The sequence below is a fragment of the Lepidothrix coronata genome, unplaced genomic scaffold (genome assembly GCF_001604755.1).
Source record: "Lepidothrix coronata isolate B3197 unplaced genomic scaffold, Lepidothrix_coronata-1.0 Scaffold20, whole genome shotgun sequence".
NCBI lineage: Eukaryota > Metazoa > Chordata > Aves > Passeriformes > Pipridae > Lepidothrix > Lepidothrix coronata.
Window position 1 is genome coordinate 3,879,982 of NW_016690200.1, and position 19,772 is coordinate 3,899,753.

Consider the following 19,772-nt stretch of genomic DNA (forward strand, 5'->3'; position numbering starts at 1 on the left):
AGCACTTATGTATCTCATTTTAACTTTAATTTGAAGTGGAATTCATTTCTGCAGTATAAGAACTTCATGTTTCCAGTATATTAGTCCTATAATACCTAACCAATTGGGGTATGCAGTCAAACTGGAAATATTTTAGCACTAAAACCAGGAAAAGATACAGCTAAGCATTGATGTTGACATTCCTAATCAAGGACATGGCTACTCTGCTGAATCTCATTTTTTCTTTCTTTTTGGTAAGTATGAATAATTGCAATTATTTTGCAATAAAGATTAAAAAAATCTTTTGTGTCAGGTAGGCCTGATCATTGGTCAGCACTTCAAACACTCGGCAAAATTTCACCAGCATATTTCCTTGAACAACTGTGGATATCAAGTGACAGCCATAAAAACAAATTTATCTATTAAATAAACTAATTACATAAATCACACAAGTTTGTACCAACAGAACAAATTGTTTACGGAGTGGGAAAAACATCACATATAGTGAAAATATACATTTTTACAGCTTATCAATAGAAGCAAGTCAACTAGTATATACCACACACACCCTAAAGAAAGGCAGGTATTTTTTCGCTGCCTTAGAAGCAGAAATAACTTATATGTATTACCACGTTTAAAGAAAACTGACTTTCTTGTTGAAATATTCCTTTTACATTATATGTTGTCTGAACTACAACACTGCTTTTAATCACAGGGTAACAAAACCCCCCAAAACCATGACATCACTAAAACCCCCTGCATCTCAGAGAGCAAAACTGGTGACAGAAGCTACAAGTGGACTGAGAACACCTTTTTTTAACTCACAGGCATCTCTCCTAAGTGACAGGTTACCATATCAGATTTTTGTGTTTCCCTTCTCTCCACCTTTCTGTATGATTACAGCATTTTATTGCACCCTCTGACAATATGTAGGCAGGTCTCTCTTCAAAAACCTCTCTCACAGCCTGGGAGTCTTGTCTAGTTCTATTATTTTATGAAAAGCTTTCTCAGCACAGAAGAATCTGGTCTAAGCTGCTTTCCAAATGAAAATGTCTTAAGATCACAGTGTTTCTTCCTCCTACCTCCAGGTTTCCCTCCCCTCATGCCTCAGGTGAAATGTAAAGCAAAAGCCAAACCACCTGCAATGGGTATAATTGCACAGCTGGAAGGAAGCCACAGCTGGGATTTTTCTCATCAGGAGCACAACTGTGCTGAGCCTCAAAGCCACTTCAACACGTTGCTTTAACTGTGTGGGTTTGGCTGTGCCAGTATTTCAGTGTCTGTGGCATGCAGCCCCAGTTCTCAGTATCCCAGCAGTTTTCCTTAGGAAAAGGATCATGTTCTGGCTCAAAAGGTCGTGCTTCTTTCAGCACCTTCCAGACACTGACACACAGATGCAGTTTAGAGCAACTTGCTTACCTTGGTAAAGTTCCAGATAACTCTGTGGCAGTCTCTCTGAAAGACACAAAGTGGGAAAAGATTAGCTCGTGTTTTAAATAGCTATGAAATTTTAAAGAAGCCTTTATGCTGCTTGTATTTTGTAGGAGTGCAGGCACACGTACACAGCTTCGTACGCAACCGCGTCGCTTGCAGATGCGATGTCCCCATGATCATATACAAAAGAATGCGAAAAAAACAGATGACGGAGTGTGATCTAAGGATTTCATCAGAATAAAGTTCTCCGTGGTACAATTACTCATTTTTTTAGGCATAAAATTATCACTATTTCAAATGCCAGCACTGCATGATCTTACATATCCAAAATGCAGCACTGGGCCAATTTCCCTGTGGAAAATGTTCCCTTTTTTTTCAAGTGCTGCAGCAAAAGCAAGACATTAGACAGTTCTACAATCATGTTATGCACTGAAAAAAATACCATGTTAATGTTAAATCTTCTTATGGTGGGTTTAAACTATAGTTATTTTCCAAATATGTGACTTCATATTTGGAAATGTTACTTGTCTGAAACTCTGTTGTGGGTTTGCAATTTGTTTGAGGGAAGCTGAGTGTGCGATGGTGAAAGCAGGCTAATGTAGTGGTATGTCACATTAAAGCACAATTAAATACATTATCATTAGCTAAGTACACAGTCCTTACAATACATCCCAGATCTACCATTGCTGTATGTCCTTGTTTCCCTACCCAGCACGTTTGCTTAGACCTTATCCAAGCATGAGGAAAACAGTTGGATAGCTCCTTTTCTCCTTTCTCTCTCATTTATAAGATCCTAAAAAAAACCAGCAAGGAGGCATAAGGGGGTTTGTTGTCCTAAACCGGACCAGAGGTCCATCTCATTTCACACTTTTCTCATCCAGGTATGAAATCTCTGCCCTATGGTTAAGTTTGCTGCATGAAAGGTAACAGGTTAGTTCATACCCTATTTGCTTCAGCTGAGATACAAATTGCAAAATTTCACATCTGTAGCTTGGAGCTTTAGAGCTGAGGAAGAAAAAATCCTTCCATCCACTTTTACATATGGGGGAGGGAATCCTTTTTATAAAGGGTGGTGGTATTAATTAAGACAGGTCTCAAAATCTTCCTTGCCTTAACAATTTCCCAAACTATGGATCTAATGATCTCTTAGTATGGAACCAAGCCTATGCATTTTTGTTGCAAGGGTATAAACCTTATATATGCAGTTCGAACCCCCAAGCCAAATTTATTTATGAATCCAAAGGAAAAAAAAACCAACAAAGAAATATATTTTTGAAGGCTGTTCTAGAGTTTCACCATGTTCTGAAGTGACTTTTTTGATGAGTCAACTACAGAGTTATTTTCTTAAATACCACAATAACCCAGAGCTCCTCTTCAGGAGGTCTTTCTAGAACCCCTGTGCTTTTTGGCGCTATATGAACTATATGAGCAGCTACAAGGGTCTAATTTTTTTAATTATAATTTTTTTTTAATTGAGCGTCCCACAGTGACACCCAGGCTATTTCCTTAATAGTTACACTGGCAATTGTAGACTCCATTATGGTGTCAGAGAAGAAGAAATGGACCCTCTAAACACGCATGGCTTTGCATTTTCCACTGAGTCTCTACCTCCAAACTGTGCAGTTTGCTGGTCACAGAAGGTAGCCTGAAACCTCCCAGTGTTTTGCTTCAAAAGGCACAGATCAGAACTGTGTTCAGTGGTTGCAAAGAAGAATAAGCAAGAAATAAAAAGATGGGTCACACCCTTTTTTTTTCATGCACCATTCAGCAGCAGACCAGCAGATATTTAAGCCACCTCAGAGGAGCTGGTTCCCACCCCATCTTAGGCAGATGGGTATGTATTTAGTAGGTGCCTCTGATGAACAAAGTCCGTGATATAAATGACATCAAAGGTGAGAGCCAGGAGCAAGAGGAAGTGAATGTGAAGAGGTAAGAAAATTAAATCAGAGTGGAGCAATACAGACTTGGTTTCTATGGGGTTATGTGATACAGCTGTACATTTTAGATATTTTATTTTCATTAAACTCCCGCACATTGGTATCATAGAGCCTTATTTTCCAAGCCCTACTCATGGCTTACACAGTTCAAAGAATTAATATAATATTTTTTGTAACCTATCAAAGAACCGAATCACTAAATGATTCCAACAGTCAGGATTTTTTCCCCTTCCACCGCTAATCCCAGACATCATGCCTTTTTTTTTTGAGGGAAAGAAACTGGACTAAAAAGTCAGGCCGGGCGTTTCTTTGTTTCTTTTTCTAAAGGGGTTCCATAGCATTTAGCTACCTATTACTGTTCTAATAGCAGAATAGCCCAAACCTTTTTGCTTTAGGGTGTGGGAGCACATTTTATAAAATAGCAGTTGCTCATCCAGCTTAAAGAGACAACCAGGCAAATCACAGGTGGGTACTGCAGGAAGCATCAAAGAGCAGAATCAGGTAGGTCTAAAAGAGGATGTTAAACTGGAACCACACTGTCAGCTTCTGAGCAGAGCAGTGAGTGATTGGTGCATTTAAATTTCTAAAGATTTTCATTTTTGTTAAATAACCCTCCCTACAAGAGATGTTAGAGTTGTGAAAACAGTTATTAAATAGTCGATATAGTGGTAAAAATTCTGAATGTGATCAGAATGTTAAACAAAGACACTGCAGGTCTTTAGCATATACATTTTTAATGTAATTAATTGTGTTGCCAGTTTCACATTTGGTCAGATCAAATTCCAATTTTAAGCAAAAATATGTAAGGTAATGATTTTTGAAATATAGATCCAACTCAAATAAAACTCAAACTTAGAAGTAAAAGAGGAGAAGTCTGATTACTTCCCAACTATCCAAAGATTTCACTGCTTCTCATCAGCTCAGTAAACACTTATACCGTAAAAACAAATTAAAACTCCCTTTAGATAATGAAACTAAAAATATTTTCTTAGAAAACAAACACAATTATCCCTGCAATGCCACAGGAAATAAATGGCATGTGGACTGCTGAAGATAGTGAATGTCCACTGTAAGTGTCCTATAAATATTAGGAATTGAAACACTGCTCTATAAATATATTTCATGGGAGTTTAAAAAAAGAAAATCTTATGGAGCAAATTACTCATCAAGAAAACCCTTAAAGTTTATTTAAAAGATAATGGATACTCATTCTGTAGTATTTCAAGAAACTGAAGCTAGACTTGTACAACCAATTTTCAGGCCCCTAGTACTCCCCAATGACACACACAATAAATATAACTCATAATTTACTGTATCTACAGGGGAAAAAAAAACCACTTGGATAAAAGCAAAAGAAGGATAATACTCAAAAGGAGGATGAATATAAGATCACGTATTTTCACATCCTGTCTATGATATGAAAAGATGACCTTGAAAAAGGGTGAGGATGGAAACTTGAATGCTTCATCGGAGCTGTCCCGAATTCCACTGAAATCAGTGCCGATCCGAATGGGATAAGCTAATGCACAGCAAGCCTAAGGTCAGAAGAGGACAAGGCTATAGACCCTGGAAAAGCTGTTACGTGGAGGGTGACATTACAGAAGAGCAGTCGCAGCATTTCCAGGAAGGTCATTTGCAATTTCCAAGCATTTTGTGCTCAGCTACAAAGGATGGATCTGGGGCAGCAGAAATGGTACATATGGAAGATGAAGGCGCTGTTGGAACCAGGAGGGTGCTGGGCAGGAGGTCTACAGCCCAAGGTGATACACCCTCACATGAGGTCTTCCAAAGAAGCAAAATGCTGGCTTACAAATTGCTCATGAGACCCGCGAAGAGCTTTGACATACTGAAGAAGCTCTGCACTCTCAAGTGAGGGCTGTGTAGGTATTATTAAAGCCCAGAAAGCATGAACCAAGTACCACACACACACTTTGTCATTTCTCTCTTCAGGCTGAGAAATCCTTCCTGTAGGATTGGAGTAGGATGTATACCAAAGCAGAAAAGTATAAATATTTTAGTCAAAACCTTATAGTGAAGTGGAAGTGGGAAGATCTGCATAAAGATCAGCAAACAGACTTCACTGCCTAATAGTTCTGTTTGAAGAGAGTTGTTTGGGAAAACTCTTCATAATATCTGGAAAGTGTTGTGTTTGTATTAAATGTTTTGTTCACTGAGAAATCATATGGTGCTCTCCTCTCAGAGGCTGACTGGCAGCTGCTGTTACCCACCTACATGCAGGATTTGGCACAACGCAACTCTGAGGTTAAACTGTGCAATATTTTGCACAGTTTGCCAAGAGAAGTTGTGGCTGGCTCATCCCTGGAAGTGTTCAAGGTCAGGTTGGATGGGGCTTGGACTAACCTGGTCTGGTGGAAGGTCTCCCTGCTCATGGAAGGGCATTGTGATGATTTTTGCTGGGTTTAAGATTCTATGATGTTCTTCTGCAGAGATGTAAACTGAAGCACAGGAGACAGAGAAGGTTCTAAAGGGCAGCTGAGGTCATCTTATATAAACTCAGCTAGTTGTATGCCAGGAACCTTAGCAAGTACCAAGTTCAAACCATACAAGTCAAGACTATGCACAGAAACCACTTTTTCTTCTGCAGTATCATGACCCTTAATGATTTGGAAGCTGTAGGTCTCCACTGAGCACAAGTTTTTTTCTGAAAAGGAAAGCATATGGATTCTAGCTAAGCAATCTGTCGGGGTGCTGGGGAAGATGCAAAAAGAAAGGCAGCAACACATTCCTGCAATCGTGTCACCGTTCTTCCTTTTTCCATCTCACACTTTGGGGAGAGGATAAAGCCCGCCTACGGCACAGAAGGCACATGAGGATAAGGGCAAGGCTGGAGAATGGATCTGTACTGTATGCTATTAAGAATGCAGTAAAGCCTCAAGATGCAGAATACGGGAGTCTTCAATTTTGGCAAGAAAAATGTCCAACCCAAAGTCAGCAGCTGATATTTAACCAGGAGGGTTAGAAGGTCCTGTCTTTTTGAGGGCAGGAGAACATGACCCCTTTGATTCCCTGGGACGTGTAGCAGCAGTTAGTTCTATTACTTGTGCTCAATTTCCATGAAGTACAAAAAAAACCTCCAAAGGTTAAGCTGGTATTTCTGGTTTGGGTGAAGCGTTCAACCCTTTACTAAACACAGTCTCAAAACTGACACAATCATTAATCTTACTGGAAGGGATATATTTGTAAACAGAAATAAGTACAAGCTGAAGAGAAATGAGGCATTTGGGAGGATCACTTGAAAAGTTCTGTGGGGTTTGGTTTTTTTTCCATGAATATCCAGTGTGGGCATAGGTGGATATGTCAAATGTGCTGATAAGATATGTGTAACAAACTGCAATCATGTTGATACCTAGGAAGTTCTACCTTGAATATTTTCATATATTGCATAACCATGAAGTTGTTCGTTGTTTTGCCCCAGTGCAAATCTGACTTGCCAGGAAAAACAACTCACCGGATGCTTTTAGCCACTTTTTCCTGGCTGTGCCTACAGGGAGACACTGCACCGCTGACTCAGCTAAACAAGAAAACCAGGGTAGAGAGGGGTCCAAAACTTACCACTGAACAACACCCCTCAGCTAGAGCGATGATGGCTCCTGTGACCACCAACTCGAAGAGATACATCCCATAACTTTCAGTGGCTTTTAACCGGACCATGAACAAACAGCTTTTTTAATTGTAGGGTTCATGCTTGCAGACACGCTCGCTGCTCCTGCACAGACGTGCATCAGCAGCATGGCAAAATATGGCCACTAATTGTCAGTACAAAGCAGAACTAAAGAAAAGTTTACAAAGGGATAAGAAGGATTTTCCACTTAAAGCAGGGGAGAACAGCTGAAGAGGAACTTTAAATTAGCTTTAAAAGCAAGGTTGTATCAGGAGGAATATAATTACTTTCTTGGAGTTTCACCAAGACCTGGGAGTCAATGCAGAAGGGTGTTGTGGGGTTTTTAATGACCACAAATGGTCAGGACATTGATTTCACATTTGAGGTGAAAAATGGCACCTTCAAAGACACATTGTTGTTTCTGCTCTTCCTAAAAATCACATGGGGGACTATGTCTGAGTTGACTTGGAAGAATTAATAGTGTGTATTGAAATACCATTGTGAGACACAAGATATTTCACTGGTCTTAAATTAGGTAGTTTCTCAGCTTTGTTAGAGCACAGAACATAAACAAGCTACGTTTGGATAAAATACAGGGTTTAGATTTTGAATTCAGTTTTGCTATGACTAATTTAGTGGATTTCAGAGAAGGCTTTGTTTTCTCTATATCACATGCTTTTAGCATAATTTTTTGGTAGAATTGGTCCCTATGACAACTAGAGATCAAAACGGTCAAAAACAATTTCATCTTTTAAAAAAAGTGAAACTATTAAAAACTATCAAGATTTCAAACTGATACTTCTGTAAGTATTTTATCTTTCACACAGTAAGCAGCAAATAAATACAATGCCATTTTAAAGCCTCACACTGAGCTTAGCTACCTAAGAAGGATCACACATTTACAGCAGAAATACTGCATAAACAGTCTCTGAATGTGCTATTTAAGTACAAGCTAAATACTCTTTTTTTAGGAAGTGATGTAACAAGTTCATATGTAAAAATCTATTTCTGTGCAAGCTGACATTCTGCAAGATTAGCTGACTGAGATAAAGGACATGAGCAAACATGCTTGTTGTTTTCTCCCATGATTATTTTTAAGAGCTGCATTTTTCACTATTCTAAATTTGCTACTTTTGAATTTTTTATTCCTCCTCAGGTGAGAGGAGAGAAATCTCTGTGTATGCAGTGATAATCATCTGCCACCTAAACCATTCAAGTCTAGTGTATCCTGAATGCAAAGTCCATCATCCTGCATGCAAATAATACCCCAAATTGAACCTGCCCTCATCGTTGTGACTATTTTATATATTTTATAAAAAAATTAAATTTTAATTTAACTCTCACCCCAACATCTTTAAAGACAGCGATATTATAACTTGCAACTTAAATAAATGCCAGCTTACAAGTTTAAGCGTAATTCAGGCCAAATCCTCCCTCCTTGCAATTTAACTACAACTCCCAGCTAAGATCTTGGCCTCTTGTCTAACTACCCACCAAGGACATCAGATGAAAACTTCTCTCTCATATATCTTCTACTCTGGTATTAAAGAGCAAGATAAAAATTAATAGGTGGAAGAAACACAGCAGTGTCCATTTTAGAGAGTGGTAATGGGGGCACGGATGGGATGCAATTCAACCAGGGTCATCAGGGAGAAATGCCAGGGCATGGAGAAGAAATGAAGAAAGATCCCACTCTGGTGCTTTGCTCCAAGGTCAGACTCTGCCTTCATGGATTTGCAGACATGGCTCTTGCAGCACAGGAAATGCTGTTGCCATGTGTTTTCTCAGGGAAGTGCTTCATTTTGAAAGCTGATGGCTTGGAAATGAAGGAAGAAAGCACCATGGGTACAGAATTTGGCTCTCTGGGACACAGGAAGCAGCAGAAAGAACATGGGGGAGAATCCACCACGGTACCAACTCCTACACCATCACCCTGTTAGCACAGGGACAGAAAGAAGTGATGCACAGGCAACTGTCTTAGGGAGCTGTATGAGCTCAGTAGGAGGAAAATACCCTCTGTCTCTCTCCAAAATGAGAAGAAAGATCATCCAAAACAGAACATATGTTCCTCCCCCATATGCTCATTGAACCTAATGCAACCTCCCAGAGTAGAAAATCTTAAACATTTGGCATTTGACTGACCTGGAGCTCATGGTACCACTGCCACTGGTGCAGTGATTATACTTTATCACCATGTCTTCTTACTGTACAATGAAAGGAGGGGAATCACACCCAAAGTCTCAACAGTAATTTGAAGTCAAACAAATATAGAACAAAAGGACAATTATGGGTTATGTGCTAATTCAGTAGAATTATGGAGTCATGAAATGGTTTTTGTTGGAAAGGACCTTAAAGATCATGCCATGGGGAGGGATATCTTCCACTAGACCAGGTTGCTCAAAGCCCTAGCCAACATGGCCTTGAACACTTCCAGAGATGGGGCATCCACAACTTCTCTGGGCAACCTGTGCTAGGGCATAACCACCCTCACAGGGAAGAATTTCTTCCTAATATCTAATCTAAATCTATCCTCTTTAGTTTAAAGCCATTTCCTCTTCTCCTGTCACTACAGTCTCCAATAAAGGGTCCCTCCTCATCTTTCCTGTAGATCCTCTTTAGTACTAGATGGTGCTAGAAGGCCTGGCCAGAGCCTTCTCTTCTCTAGGCTGAGCAACCCCAAGAAGTTATACAATCACAAGATTGCATAAGGTATATGAAGGAAGACAAAGAATTATTCAAGTACTATAGATGGTGATGTCCTAGATGATTTCCTTATTTTCTGGGATGTTGCACAGGGCTGCAGTAGGTATCTTTTGTTATGCAAGAATTTGTCATGTTTGTGTAGGGTGAGAGGAGCAGTTATATGTGTCATTTACACAAGTGTCTTTTATGATGTAGCAGCTGCTGGTTGGGTAAAATGTTGATGTCTTCAGTGATGAATGCCAAAAAAAAAAGCCATCCATCCAACTGTTTTCTATTGAATGCCCACACCTCACTCTTCACACCTACATTTCCCCTCAAATTTTGCAATGCTAACAGTTCAAAACTTTAGTATTCCCTGCTGTCAGATGTTTTCACTAATATACACAGACTTCAAGCCACTCACAAAATTTGGAGGCTTTATTTAAACTTATTTCAGAAAAGTAACTCTTGATTCTCTGCCAAGAAATGCCAAGCTTGGAAATGGCATCTCATACTGATCTCTAAATACTTTAGTGAAGCAGAACAACTTGAATACTTCAGCTATTATGTATTCAAGTAGTTACTCATTTTCTTATCCAATGCATACTGGGCTGAGATGTGCATTTGGGGATCTCTGAAGTTCTGTGAAGCTGAGGGACTTCTAGAACAAACTGTGATACTGAGGTATAGGTACCTTAGAAGAACTAAGGTAAGTTAGGAAGGGGGTGGTCTTCTTTGCTCAATTCACAAAAACCCAACCCTAACGAAACCCACACAAAATCCAAACAAAACAAAACAAAACCCTCCCCCAAACAAAACAACAAAACAAAGAAACAACCCCCCTGAAAATCCCACAGATTTCCAGGCTTTGGGCGGGGTCTTTCCACTTTCAGTTTTGAGGGAGGTGCACTCTTGCTGTATTTTTCCAATCAGAAGGAACAAATACCAAAAATTCCACAAGATCAGCTCTTACTGAAGTGCCACACAGTAGGAGGGATGCTGGACATGACCACATGCTGTACCACGGACAGATGCAAACTGCTCTACCTGCACTGCCTGCTATGGAAACAAACCTGGCCTGATAAACGCTGTCGCTACTTTAACCCAGCCTCGGGGGAAGCATTCCATGACTTTGGAAAAGCCTGCTTTTCTTTAGCATCAGATAGGTACAGGAACTGCTGAAAACAGCTTGTCTCTACCTGGAACACCAGTGTTGCCAACATTTCCTTCAGACATCTGCCCATATTGTCTTTTCATCCACCTGCTGAAACAGTTACTTCCTTTCTCCAGCTGGTAGTCAAGTACACGGACGGTAAGATTGACAGAGAGATAGACAACAGGTTAGCAAAGGCATATAGTGCTTTTGGAAAGCTTCATAAAAGAGTTTGGCAAAATAAACACTTGAAGAAAAGTACAAAGATCAGTGTTTACAGAGCCACAGTGCTGTCTACTCTTCTATATGGATCTGAATCATGGGCCGTCTACCGCCACCACCTGCGACTCCTAGAACGCTTCCATCAACGCTGTCTCCGTACGATCCTAAACATCCACTGGTCAGATTATGTGACTAACACATCTGTTCTAGAGCAAGCAGCAGTCACAAGTATTGAGGCCATCTTGCTGAGAACGCAGCTGCGATGGGCAGGGCACGTCTCAAGGATGAAGGACCACCACCTCCCTAAGATCCTGCTTTATGGTGGACTTGCCACTGGCTGCCGCATGAGAGGAGCTCCAAAGAGAAGATACAAGGACTCCCTGAAGCAACATCTCAGCCTTGGCCATATTGATCACCATAACTGGTTTACTCCAGCCTTCAATCGGAAGGCCTGGAGACACACCATCTTTAACGCTGCGGATGCTTCTGAGAACGCACAGAGGATCACTCTCGAGGAGAAAAGACAACGCAGAAAGAATTGTGTCTTGCAGAATATACCACCTAAGGAGTCTTTCTGCTGTGCCTTTTGCAACCGGACGGGCCTATCTCGCATTGGCCATTTTAGCCACCAGCGCGCTTNTAAAAAATCCACTGCGCAGGCTCGAAGGGTTAATGACCTTTCCCAAATCTTCGCTCGCGAAGACTGGCCATTATTATTATTATTATGTGACTAATACATCTGTTCTAGAGCAAGCAGCAGTCACAAGTATAGAGGCCATGTTGATGAGAACACAGCTGTGATGGGCAGGGCACGTCTCCAGGATGAAGGACCACCGCATCCCTAAGATCCTGCTTTATGGTGAACTTGCCACCGGTTGCCACATGAGAGGAGCCCCAAAGAGAAGATACAAAGACTCCCTGGAACAACATCTCAGCCTTGGCCATATTGATCATCATAACTGGTCTACTCTGGCCTCCAATCGGAAGGCCTGGAGACACACCATCTATAACGCTACGGATGCTTTTGAGAACGCACAGAGGATCACTCTCGAGGAGAAAAGACAACGCAGAAAGAATTGTGTCTTGCAGAATATACCACCTAAGGAGTCTTTCTGCTGTGCCTTTTGCAACCGGACGCGCCTATCTCGCATTGGCCTTTTTAGCCACCAGCGCGCTTGTAACAAACGTGGGTAGAGCCCTTCCCAAATTTTCGTTCACGAAGCCTAGCCATGATGATGAGTCGAGTATAAATTCACTGCTTAGTTCCTTTCTGTCCTGGCATCTCCTCCGTGTAATCTAAAATACAACGATGCCAGGTTGAAACACGGGATGGAATAGGAAAAATGCAGAAAGGACTCTGAACAAGGCTGCCAGCCAGCAGTCTGTGTCCCATTAGCTGCAGTTCAAAACAGTCCTCATATTTCCATAAATACTGCGGTATCTTCTGGAGTATCTCAGCACAAACTGCAACAGATGTTGGATGCTATTATTTCTTCATTCTTGCTCATTTCTTGTTCATCTGTTATTTTCTTGCCTCTTTTTTTTTTTTCTCTTGCCACCTGTCCTCACACAAATCAGAAATGTTTAAAAAAACACCATCAAGTTTTGTGCTTATTGGTCCTTCTACCGCTGCTCAAAATTAATGGGACAGGAGAAGAAAAGAGATTAAGATCTAACTCACTGTCTTATTTTTGACCTTAAAAGGATGGGTTGAGTTTATTTTTGACAACCCTAAACAGAGAGAGTAAATCTGCTGAGCTGACCACCTCAGGAAATTGAAGTACACAAGTACCATTATTCTCTAGCAAGTTCATAAATGTTACTGAACAATATATAGATGGTGTTGTGAAATTACGATATAAAGTGTTTTAAAGTGTAAGTTACCAGTGATACAAATCTACAAGCAAGCCCTTTTCTCCCCAGCCACATCCAAACCAAAAGATGTTAAGATAGTTCTTTAATGGCAAAAACTATTACGCTGCAATATGTAGCAGGTTCATCTATTAATCATCAGACCATTTATGTTTCGTAATTCTACCACAGTTAAATAACATGGACTACTAAGTACCTGAATCGGCTATTAGCAACCATTCCTGCTCATTAAAACTCACTTATTTATACTTTAGCAATGGTAAATGTAACCAGCCCTGGAGGAGTGTCACAGTGCTTGGAAATGGCACATTAAGCTTCATTTACCCAGCTACACTCCAAGGCAGAGGGGGAAGGGAAAAATACAGTGATGGTCCATAACAAAGCTCAGAAGCTTTTTGAAGCTGCATTAAGAAAATGACAAATCTTACAAAGAGAGCCATAAAGCTTCCGCAAGTACAACAGTTCTGCAAGGAGCTATTTATCATAGTTTGTTGAAAAGACTCCTACGTTTGATACTATTGGACTGTGAGAGACGATTATTAAATGTAATTACAGAAATAGCACAGAAATAATAGTTTATTGCAGAGCATAAGCAACACTGTATTAACAAAGAGGAGTGGGGAACATGTTCAGCATTTGCAATCGTATCATTAGCTTTCCTGGGAACACATACACAAATGTATACACATCTAATTCCATGTTGGCTTCTACTAACCAGAATTATCCTTCAAGAATTTCTGATCTGGGTCAATGCATCCATCTATACTTGGAGCGAGAAAGCAGTAGCCAAAGTGGATTGTTATGTGGGTGTCAGCTTTTACTCCTTTTCTACTTAACACAGATTTATTAAAAAACAACCACAACCGGCTGTCAAAAAATACTGCTCACATTTGCTTATCAGCAGCCCTGTAATAGATACATTTTAGCTACAGTGCTGCCATTTGAACTGAACGATTCATTTAGAACATGCCAGTTACCACGAGAGTCTCCACGCAGTAAAACAAGTTTTGATTTCTTATTGCTACCTGCAAGGATGAGTTTAACTTCTATTATATCTACATCTCTGCATGTTTGCTTGTGTGCTCAGTCATCCATTTTACCTTTTCTTTTTGCTGTGAGTGATTTTGCCCAATTTCTCGATGCCGCTTTTCACTCTTGAATATATCTGCCACTCACTTCTCGTGCGTCATTGTCCATCTTGGTGAACTTCCTTTCTTAAAAGAACACAGTTCTTTCAGAAAGCTTTCTCTGCTGCTTTGGGGGAGACATCAACACTTTTCACAGACTACAGAGCCAAAAAAACTTAGAAGCACAGCTTCTTACAACTGGAGCTATAGTTTGTACCAGCAAATAGGGCAAAAAATCAACCCTCTGTCAGCAGTTTAAAGGATCCCTTCTGATCCACAAAGTTTTAAAATTAACTCTTTTGCTGGCCCAGGTCTGAAACATTTGGCAAAAAGGTGTTTGGGAAGGAAGGCATTCAGTGACAGATGGGTTTTATTTATTTTGGGTTAAAGGAACAGCTTAAACCAGGTTGGGAACATGGGAGAGGATTCCTGGCATGTCAAGACAAAGACTGAATGCATCTGAAGTACTGAAGAGATGCAGAAATTACCATCATAGGACCATGAACACGTTCATTGGTAGCATGGTGCTTATTGACCCCTGCTCCTTCAGAAATGATCTGTTTTGGAGTAGGAAACACACTGAGTACTTTCGAAGCTCAGCAGCCTCTTTTAAGCATCTGCACTCCCTCTCTAGTTCACTCTTTAATGACAGCTCAGTGTTTTACAGGCGAAACTGCACTCAAAAACAGGAGCTGTGTGCACACAGTTGAAAAAAAAGTGAGGCTGTAAATCAGGTGCAAAGAGAAGAAATCAGTCTACCTTTAGGCATTCACATTCCTGAAAGCAGCGTTTTCACATCGGCTAAAGACTCACCGGTTATGTTTTTGAGGGTTTGAATCTAAAAAAACTTGTAGATAGATTGCTAACAAAGATTTCCAACCATGCTGCAGAATCCTCGGGAGCTCGGCGCTGATTATACTGAGATGCTTCAGAAAAAAATCCTGCTAGCCATCCATCTGCATCAGTACACACACAAGGGCATTCGAGAAAATCTCCCCTGGTCACACCACATCGCTGGTGTAAAAGAAACAAGTTTTCCTTTTGAAGGTTTTTGACTGGTTTGTACACAGAGAAATCATTGCAGCAGCAATTTCCAGCTGACAATCATCTTGCCATAATAGCCATAAAAATAAAATAAAATCAACACGGATGGAATCTGAAGTAGGAGACCTAAATTATACGTAACTGTATTCATAAAACTACACCTCCGCTCAGAGTTGCTCTGTACACTACACATATGCCAGGATCTCTTAATCTGCTGCTGATGTGCTGCATATTGCAGTTGTGTGCAATTACAGTTAGCTATAATTAAGAACAATTACTGCTTTTATTTCTCCACTTGTTCTTTAAAAAGCACAGTTGTAATAAAACTTTTTTCCCTGCTTTTTTTTTTTTTAAAGGTGAATATAATTATACATCCCTATAACATCTCAAATAATTAGTTTGACTCAAGTTTCTTCTGGAACAATTTTAATTTTAACTGTCAGATCTGCCATCTATAGTCAATAGAACACATTGTAAAAAAAATTCTATCATTAACCTTTTTTCACCCCATAAATCTGCAAAAGAACTTGAAGAAATTGAAAAAGTCATTGTTTAAATATTGAAAGGCCAAATTCAACTAACACCCCTTCCCCAGCAATACCTTCTTAATCATGCTGAAACATTATTGTTATTGTACTAGCTAACTATAACAATAATAAATTAAAACTGAATATAAAAGGTATTTGGCATCTCTCTATATTTTATAGGCTACTTTCCAGCCCTATTCTCATAAAAGAATCTCTCTACTGTATCTTTGTTTAGAATCTACCCATGATTACTAACCATGCAGACTGCAGGGAAAAGTAATTAAGTTTAATAGAAGCCACCCTCATTTTTGAAGCTGCCCTCAATTTAAGCCATAGAAGGAGAGTAATTAAATTTAATGTGTGCCACAGCTTTTAAATGAAGATATGGCATGTAAAATTCTCTCACTCTGTAACGCATCTTTTCCGAACGCTGCAAAATAAGTGTTGTGATGCAAAAAGATAGCAAATTACAACCACCAAACTATGTTCAGCTCTCTTTTTCTACTGGCTGTCTCTTCTAAATGGTGAGGCCTTTGTATATATTAAGAACAACATAGTCTAAATCATGGGACTTGGGAAGCCTGCAGTCACTTATCCATTCTTTGCCTACGTTACCTTCTTTGATTAACTTTAGATGAAGCTCTTCTGGCAGGGTCCACCTCTTACACACTTTTAATAGATGTAACAAGTTTCCAGCTGCAGCACAAATGTCTAGCACAAACACTGTTCACCAAGAAAATCCTCCCCCAAAGTAGCTGCAGTAGAAACAGGGATTAATGACATTAATTTCCAGACGCAGCCACAGATCTCCCATGTATGTCTTCAGTCTTCAAGTCAGCAGAAGAAAAAAACCCCAACAATTAAATTATCCATGGCTCAGTTATTTTCCCAAATAATAGTCTTACTATTTTTACACAGAAACACAAATTAAAAACCAGGGATAATAAAAATATTTCACCCTTGCAAAGATGAACTTACCAAATGAGGAGCTCTGAGACTGAAAGAGAATAATTTCTCTGCCCCAGCTCTGCAGGCTCTCTGTGTACGTATAAATAAATATTTCTTTGCAGAGTATCACAGAAGTTTCATCAACTGATTTAAAACAAACAGGGAATTTGAATGCTTGAATTACTTTGCAAAAGGGAGGATAGATACCTGTCACTGCTGAGAAGAAGGTTGGACCGAGATACTAAACTCACAATTAGTTCACAAAAGGGCTCCCAAACTTCTTCCAGGCAGCCACCTCTCCTGAACACATAGTAGTATCTACTATTGGGGTTAAACAAAACTTCTGCACTGAAAATGAAAAGTTTGAATTGAAAAGACAAAACCTAGGACAAAATTTCAAAGGTCTTTGTGTCCAAAGGATCCCCCCAAATATAAGACAGTGAAAAAAAACAAAGAGAAAGAAATAAAAAAGGGGGACAGGAGGGGGAAAGTAGAGAGAGAATAAATAGAGCCTCTATTTTAATTTTAGACCCTACCACAAATCTGCCACATGCTTCCTCCAAGAGAGGGACTGAATACTCAGTTTTAAGAGAACTGATTCCTGTATCCCTGGTGCACACTCAGTGTTGCAGGAACCTGTCTGTACAGCAATGAGACACACATGTTTCATCTGCCTTTCATTTCTTTACAAGATTCTCAAAAGTGAACATCCATAATAGCAAACAAGAGGCAGCCAGGGTTTCATGTCTGTCTGTCTCCCTGGCAAAGCCCACGATCCTATATCCATTAGCCCACAGACTGTTCAGTAGGCAGATCCACACTTCAAATTGTGAAGCCACTGCTAATATAAATTGCAAGCAATCTCAGAAAAAGAGACTGCATTTGTAGGTATTTTTAGTTTCCTGAAAGAAAGATTTGTTTATCCCTATCATGACTAAAAAAAGTTGAATTTTTTTGTTTTAACATAACAAAATAGTGACAAAATTGCTGCTTAAATTCTAATTTTTACTCAATTATATTTTAAAGTGATCCTACCAGATGCTGGAACTAAAGCAACATGATTTTGCTATATTTATAGCTAAGCCGCAAAACATTTCAACATTTACAAAGAGAAGAAATCTCTCTGCTAATGCCAGGAGAAGAATAAGCTCAAATGCCATTGCACATGATGGCTCTTAATAGTTGGCACAAGGAGAGGAGAAATGTCTCTATAACAACAGTATCAAGGAAACATGCATTGCAAATATCACATCATCGCAACAAGGAGAGTTAAAAAAAAAAAGGACTTGTGGAGAGTGTTAACACGAGGACACAACAACCATGTGCTCCCAGGTACTTGGGATGGATGTAAACCAAGGCAATCAGTGGTCTCTTTCCTCCTCTTCCCTAATCTGAAATCTCTCTTCCCATTCAAACCTGCTGTTCATGCCTTCTGCTTCCTCTTACGAAGCAGTATCCTTTTCTCACATTTCCCTATCAATACTTCGGCCCTTCTGCTGTTGGCTACCAACAAGACAACTCCCACTGTCCTCTAATATGCCCTCAGGACTTCAACAGAAATGTGGGTTGTGGACTGGCTGGCCAGAAGATTAGGGAGAGAAAAATTAAACCGAACACAAAATCAAAGCTTCAGAAGCCTCTCTCCTCAGTTCCCACCCACAGTGATTGCTAGGCTCAAAATACAACCTTCATCCCTCATCTCATCCTCTCTTTGAAGGCTGTGGGTCTTGTGGGCTCCTGCTGCAATTTACAAGTGCTCCAAATGTTGGTGGGATGCAATTCAACCTGTGATGCCAGAGCAGCAAGGCTACCCCAGGGCACCAGCACACGCCACTCAACTGGTTAAAAATTGAAACAGAGCAAACGGGAAATTTTTTAACAAATGCTTCGAGATTATGGCGCACACATTACAGCTGTAACCACCCACAGCTCCCTCCTACAGAACAGAAACACTGACAGCAAAAACCATGCACTGCAGAAGCTGAAAAATAACAAAAAATGCAGCAGTAATGATGAAATTAAAGCCTATGGGTATTTTCTGCAAGAACTTCTGCAAAGAAAGAGGGGAAGTTTGCAAGACACAGCAGAATAAGAAAACAGTCTTGGTTTGCAAGTTCATGAGAGGTGCCAGGACTGGTGCACAGGCCTGCACTAGATATGATGTTACATCACCCATTTCTCACTATGAAGGAAATTATACTTTACTGTAAAATGGTGCAACAGTGGGCAGGATGGGGAGGACAGCCTCTTCTTCTCATTATTAAAAATAACCAAACTAGACAAAACCTCAGATAACCTCAGTTAAAAAATTTTCCAAGTCTCTGAGGACAACAGAGCAAAGAGCAGGAATTCAACGTGCAGTAGAAAAAAGGGCTGAGCATTCTGAAACGCTCTTGAAAAAGAAAAAGTAAAAGATAAAATAAAAGCAAAAGTATATGCTTTCCACCATGGAACTAATTTCTTGTGTTCACTACTGGCAGCGATCATTCAGCTCTATGGATCAAAAAAATCCTACTGCTACCAATGTGCGTGGTCAGTCAGCAGGATATTCTGTTTCAAATACAAGATCTGAAGTTGTTTCTTTGATTTTTTTTCAAAAGTACGACATAATTTCTCCCTTCTCCCAGTGCCAGTCATGTTCAGGTAAATGTTACAGCTTCTCGAAGTGCAAATTAAAGACAATTATAACCTGGCTAACCTACCCCCTCATTAAAATGCCTGGCACACCTCATTTGCCCGTGGAGTGGAGATTTGCTGCTTGATATTCACTTGAGTAGGGAAATACTCATCTTTTGATGCCATGGACATGCTGATTGCTCTGATCAGAGAAGGCAAAAATGGAAGTGTCTATTTGTCCCTTCAGGAAGGAGCACTGCAATATATATAGAAGAATATATGGAAGAATTTATTGTGGAATATATAGAAGAATTTATATGGAATATATATAAGAATATATATGGAAGAATTTATTGTCATGTTAGTCAATAATACCATTTGGGAAAGCAGCTTCCATCTATTCCAGAAATAGCATCTCAACGCATGTGCGTTTAGGAAAATTAAAGATTTATCTTTCTAGTGCCAATTGCTTGCAGTGACCACACCTGCTGCACAAGAGGCAAAGTAGGACCAGTGAATGAAAGTGTTAAAGGTCTTAATACACACACCTTAGGGGGTACTGTACTTGGACCTGGTATTATGGACTCCTTATGTATGAGATCCAACTTA

At 39.9% G+C, this 19,772-nt stretch overlaps 1 protein-coding gene across 8 annotated transcripts in view; it reads right to left on the minus strand.

Annotated features, from left to right (window-relative positions):
• Positions 1-19,772, minus strand: part of CELF2 (CUGBP, Elav-like family member 2) — a 556,743-nt gene that overhangs the window by 308,692 nt on the left and 228,279 nt on the right. For 7 of the 8 annotated variants that reach the window (XM_017807758.1, XM_017807750.1, XM_017807744.1 and 4 more), the window contains one exon: positions 1,399-1,434. Coding sequence is in view for 1 of the 8 variants with exons in the window: in XM_017807750.1 (XP_017663239.1) it covers positions 1,399-1,434 (36 nt within the window). In the remaining 7 variants the exon portion in view is untranslated. Of the gene's footprint in view, positions 1-1,398; positions 1,435-19,772 lie in introns of those variants that run through there. The other variant, XM_017807751.1, reaches the window with a different exon arrangement.